The sequence below is a fragment of the Botrytis fragariae genome, assembly GCF_013461495.1.
Source record: "Botrytis fragariae strain BVB16 chromosome Unknown tig00000186, whole genome shotgun sequence".
In the NCBI taxonomy this organism is placed as follows: domain Eukaryota; kingdom Fungi; phylum Ascomycota; class Leotiomycetes; order Helotiales; family Sclerotiniaceae; genus Botrytis; species Botrytis fragariae.
In genome coordinates, this window is record NW_023501000.1 from 1,165,010 (window position 1) to 1,171,009 (window position 6,000).

At 44.3% G+C, this 6,000-nt stretch overlaps 2 protein-coding genes across 2 annotated transcripts; one reads left to right on the forward strand and one right to left on the reverse strand.

The window, feature by feature from the left end:
* Positions 1–425: 425 nt before the first annotated feature.
* Positions 426–1,529, reverse strand: Bfra_010371 (uncharacterized protein; the record flags this gene model as incomplete). Its single annotated transcript, XM_037340704.1, has 4 exons — positions 426–604; positions 747–987; positions 1,028–1,041; positions 1,508–1,529. 4 exons carry the CDS (start codon positions 1,527–1,529, stop codon positions 426–428), a joined length of 456 nt encoding a protein of 151 aa, XP_037189172.1.
* Positions 1,530–2,795: 1,266 nt separating this feature from the next.
* Bfra_010372 (putative integral membrane protein) lies at positions 2,796–4,385 on the forward strand (the record flags this gene model as incomplete). The annotated part of the gene is made up of 3 exons (XM_037340705.1): positions 2,796–3,018; positions 3,095–3,557; positions 3,608–4,385. The coding sequence occupies 3 exons, from the start codon at positions 2,796–2,798 to the stop codon at positions 4,383–4,385; spliced, it is 1,464 nt and encodes a 487-aa protein (XP_037189173.1).
* Positions 4,386–6,000: the final 1,615 nt, after the last annotated feature.

Sequence of the window (6,000 nt, forward strand, 5' to 3'; positions counted from 1 at the left end):
GTGCGGCTGCGGCGACACGAGAATTTTGGATGTGCGTGGACGGAACAAATGTGCGGAATTGGAGATGGAGATTGAGGTGGAAGGGAAGGGAAGGGGAAAGAAATATAGGCAAGCAAAAAATGATTCACGTTGATTCACATCACCTGCAGGAAACTTTTATGGATAATGTGGGGGTGGAGTCTGGACAATGCGTGCCGTATGGTGGGTCTGTCTTTGGGATGCGCGCTTCGGATGGGAATGAACTATTGGTGATCAGTGAAATGGCTAGGATGGTTTACATACGGGACGGAAAGTTGATGATTGAGATGGTTGAAGAGTTGGTAACATCCTCGTGCTTCCAAATATGCATGCTATCCAGGAAGGGGCTCGTCAATCGCTACAGCATCGATTCAGGAACCTTTCGGTACTCGAGTACTTATCTCCGATCAATTTAGCACCAGGACTTTTCTGTGATCGGAATTTCGACTAGTAATATAAGGATTGATCATTGGGCTTCCTGGTGTCAGTGCTGTTGTTCCTCGAGGTGGAGAGACAAACGCCGAAAGGTCATCAGGATTTCCGATGCTGTCCTTGCTGTTCTTGACCATTGACCAGTATTTCGTTTCTAAAAAAAAGTCCGGTGAGATCGCATCTCCTCTCACTATTCAAATCCTTTGGTGCTAAGTACTTACACGACAAAGTAATACCTTTCCGTCCCAAAAATCCAATCTTAACATCAATATAATTGTGGAGAGGTTGTGATCAACTTGTCTCTAAGACATCAGGAATCGATTTCCACGTGCTGAATAACCTTACATCCGCTTCACATCCTTCGAAACATGTGGCAACTTCGTAAAAAGCTTCTAGAAAATGGAGATTATTTTCACGGTCGAATCCTGATTTATGAATGATCACCCAAAACGGTTGCCTATCAACATTTTCGAACAGGGTTGTAGATCCCGAACCGAGGCCATGAGATTTGGCGGATAAGAAAGAAGCGGGCAAGTGCTGTTCACTCCGTATAAGTTGCGCGAGTGATATTCCTTACCAACATAGCGGTTGCTAGGAAATTAAAGAAAAAGGATAGCACTTCTTACAGTGGATACGATTTTGGGTATTGTATCTTTGATGGTTCGATGGATTGGGAAGATTGAAGAATTAGACTCAATTGAATTGCTATAATTGGAACGGAGAGTAACGGTTGGTGGATGATGTAATCGTCAAGACTTCAGAATATACGGCCGTATATTTGCATGTTTATCTATTCCCCCCTTGATTGAAGATCTAGATAACGCATTTGCTATGAAAGACATTTGGAAAAAGAAGATATTATATCGACACCAAGCACATGACTACTCTAGGTGTTTACAATTGACCGTTCATTCCACCAAGCAAGCATAGCTTCTGAACTATTGCATCTTTCGTTCCTGATCTCCTGATTTCCCGTCTTCCATCTCGGAGTACAGACTTGAAAGGATTCGAAGTCCTGTCGGACAGGTCACCAAATCGGGTCGACTAAACTACATACAGGCACTTGACCAGGACTCCATGACGGTCAGCAATGCATGTAACCATACATACACGTGTGATGCTGGGATTGTAAATTATTCAAACGGAGTAGATAGATGAATCATAGCAAATCGTAAAGCAGAGCTACAGAACGATCACTGATTAGTAGCAGGGAAAGGATCTGATCTCATTTTAGAAATCGACAGGTTGTGAGATTAGTGAAGAGCTCTTTGCTTATTCTATTCGCAAAGTTTCCGTCCCGTATGCAAAGAAGCAATCATTGATTCGATTTGGTCAAGGGGTTGGCAAATAATAGATGGTCAAAGATTTGACTTTCTAGCACTGACATTTGAATCTTGATCTGGGCCCCCTATTTAATACAATTGCGCCATTCATTTTCAGCTCCCAGATCATATCTTTAAAACCAACTTTCTTCAACAGCATCGCCACACAACTGCATTATCGACCAGGCATTTGCACAAAATAATCAACCAATCTAAACGCTGTTTGCCCTCATTGCCCATGCAAACGCAACCACAACCGTATTCCTGCAAGGCTGCGACCCTGCGGCGCATATATGACATCGCTTACAATACAGACCCGTAGGCACTAGCCACTTGCCTTGGCAACATAGCTTCCAGCTTACGCTATGCGCTTGTTCAGAGCTTCCTTGTTCAGCATGAGATAGTGGAGAGTGGTAGTGAGGAAAATGGGGAAGTTGGGTGTGTGCAGCCTCCGTAGTGGTGTAGTATGGGAGCTACGAGGATGACATGGGGGACGCGCCAGGGTTAATCGAACCAATGGTATACCCGCAAGATTATGGAGATGCAGATACCTGTTGTGCCATTTGAAATTTGGAGGATCAGACCAGTTCGATTTGTTCGGGCGAAGATAGAGTATTTTTGAGGGTCTGCTTGTTTTCTTTCGGTCCTTCCGGTTGGCAATTGCGGTCTACATACGTGTTGGAGAAGATTCATATCTATCTCGATATTTCCTGCTAGTACTCTTTTTTTGTGCTCTCTTTTTACGCTTTTGCAAAGTCTCTCACCGCATCCTTTTTCTATATTTTTGTTTGTCGTTGGTTAATTCAGAAATGCTTCGAATAATATTCTCAACACTGGGCAGGTGAAATTGGACAGACAGAGCGAAATCTAGTGATCGAATCGACTGATGAACGATAAGAAGCATCCATCCGTTCAATTTTGATTCTTTCCTCGGCTCCTTTCAGTCAAAGGGTATTCAGCAAACGGTTGTACATAATAAGGAATCCCTCAGAAGAATTCGGAAATATATAAATAATAGACACGATGGACGCACAAGCCGCCGCAGCACAATTCCCACCCGGATATCTGGAAAATTATAACGGACACAAACTCGCCGTTACTTGTATCGCTTGTATTATATTGAATATATTCTTCGTCCTTGCAAGATTTATTTCCAGGTGGCTTCACAACACACCGCGGGGTTGGGATGATTTTCTTATGGTGCCAGCCTTAATATTTTCCGTGTTGCTTGCTGCTCAGGGTCTCGGTACGTGTGTAACTACTTTATGTCTCAAACATCTTCGCATTTTACGGGATTTATGTCTAACGATCACATTTTCTAGTCGGAATAAATTACTGCGGAGTAGGCTACCATATTGAAGCTATTGAGCTGAGCGCTCCCACAAAACTTCTCGCCCTCTACAAACTCTTAATGTTCTTCCCCGCCACCTACGCCATCGCCGTCACCTTTCCCAAACTCTCCATCCTCGCCATGTATCTCCGTATCTTCACCGTTCCATTCTACCGCATGATAACCTACTTTGTGATCTACATCCTCGTCATATCATCCACTATTTTATTCATGATGATGCTCTTCCAGTGCACGCCCGTTGATTATTTCTGGGACAAAACGATTGTGGGAGGAAAATGTCATTTTGATATCGAAAAGCTATTTTTATATGCTAGTTTACCGAATATTATTACCGACGTCGTTATGTTATTGTTACCATTACCCTTTGTTTTCAGACTCAACATGACGAGGAAGGTGAAGATCGGGTTGGGTGTTACCCTACTCACCGGATCAAGGTATATAATTCTCTTTTCCCTTTTCGAAAACCCAACTAACATTTCCCAAGCGGTCTCGCCACATCTATCCTCCGTTTCGTCTCTTTCGCGCATCAATCCTTATTTCCAGATACTCCCCGCGCAGCCGTCGATCTCGCTTTATACACTATCCTCGAAACGAGCATGTATATCATTGCGGCTTGTCTCCCCGCCTGTCGACCCCTCTTCAACATAATACTCCACCCCTCGCGAAACATGCCGCAAGATCAAAAAGACGGTCTGAATTCCCCCGAAGAGCACGCCCGAACCTTACACGACGACATCGAGCTCCAGCAAACCAGCGAGACCAGCAGCGGCAGCGGCAGCGAAAACGGAAACGGAAACGGAAGTACAGGAGGACGCTACCACGGGATCGGCGACGGCTTCAGAGGAATGCAGGGTCGATTCAAGCGACTAGGCTCCGACGCCGGTTTATTTCTCGGACGAAGAGATGTTTCTCCTCCCCCTCCCTCATCTCAATCGTACCCCCACTCTCAATCTTCCTCGGCCCCCTCTCATTCCCCCCAACCCCAAGAACGCGATCCGGACCGTCAATTTTCAGAGCAAGCCGAGGGACGTTTCGGTCTCGGTCTCTCGAAATTCCGTTCTTCGTCTCGGGAGCGGATCTTCAAAGCTCCCGTGTTCAAACAACCATTTCGGGCGCCCGAGCGTGTACACATAGCTAATATGCATGTGGGACACATGCAGATGAGTCCCGAGGAAGATAAAGAGCGTCAAGGGGGGCAAACGAGAGATGGGATTCGGGTCAAACAGGAATTTGATGTATATTATGATCGGCCGCCTTTATGATAATGTGGGTCTAGGAAATATTAGAGCGAGGGAGGCATTATTAAAAGGCGGGAATCTTCTGGGTTGTGTATAAGTGTATTAAGTATATTGGGCGTTTTTTTTGGGATATTATGGGCATTGGGAGGTGTTTGGATAATCATGCATTTCTGTGGGGTGGATGGTGGTCTGCTTTTGTGGATAGGAGGGTGTCGCGTGCATATTTTGATACCATGGAGACGGTGGTTACTTGATATATAAAATAAATAAAGTTAATGAAAATGATTAATGTTTACATTTGATGGCTTGTTGTTTAAAGCTCGTAAGAGCTCATATACATGTGTAGTATCAACCCTCAGATAACAGCACAATTCGAACCCTATTCGAAGCTAACGCCTCCTTTTCGCTTCCCTACATCAACGACCTTTGCGCGAAGTTGATGATTACAATACCATCCTTGAGCTAAGACCTTGAAATTACTTTTCCTACTGTGGTTGAAATACCGCCATTGTATGTGAAGCTACGGGTTTTCTACATCTGTTCCTAATGAAGCTGCACGAATACTAGACTTTAAAAAGCCCAACCAATTCACGAACATTGAAATTGCCGTCAGCCATCCCCCTGGGTAACGTGCCGCAGCTGGTATCAATACGCTACCCAAAAGGATGAGAACGGCGAGCTCTGTCCAATCCAGAGTGCCTGTGGGAGTTTTCTGGTTCTGAGCTGCACACTCTCGAGCCATTAAGTAAAGCCAACCATTAAAAGAGACAGCCTGACTTGTCTTTGTGAGAATGCAGAGAAGCAATTGAAATTGGCTTCACTCTAGATGAATATTTGTCCATGTCCTTCTCAAACGACCATTGTACTCCTAGAATAGGGTTGCACTTATTGGTGCTCTTACCAAAATACAAGAAAGCGCAAATGACTGTGTGACTAACAATAAACCGTACATCGCTGGAACTGGTATCACGACGAACGCAGTCAAAGTAGGAACACCCACGACCACAAAAGCTGCATAAGATACGATTACATATGATTTCGCACTTTCTAAGTGGAACGGCATGGCATCCTCGTTTCTGTGGTGGTCAAGAGCGATCAAAAAGGCAGCGAAAACATTGATAAGGGAGGACGAAACTATATTTTCGAATGCCAAAGATTTGTTGTCGTGGTGTTTGTAGAGAGATGTAATCATTCTAATGACCTAACCATTCTTCAGTAATTGTAAATCACAGTAAATAGCACAGCGAATATATACAATGAGAATTATGAAAACATGCCTGTTCCAATATGGAAGCGGCAGCTAAGAGTCCAACCGCAAGTCTGGGAACACCTCAACCCGAAGCCGCAATCACTAGATGATTGGTAAAGATCCTCCAACTCCAAGAATAGACATGGAATCCGATCATAGCACACACTTGGAGTATTACGTCTGGCCAGTCCATATTTGAAAGTAATTGTGAGTCTTGGGTTAAGAAGTGAAGCTTCCAGAATGTCATTTGTGCATGGAAATATGAAGTTTGAGAGAGGAAAATCCTATTCCATCTGCAACCACGAGCAATGTATCATTGATATTAAATATCGAAAAGGAAGGCGAGGAATCGGGGAAGTGGGGTAAGGTCAAGGTAGGTCGTTGGCACCG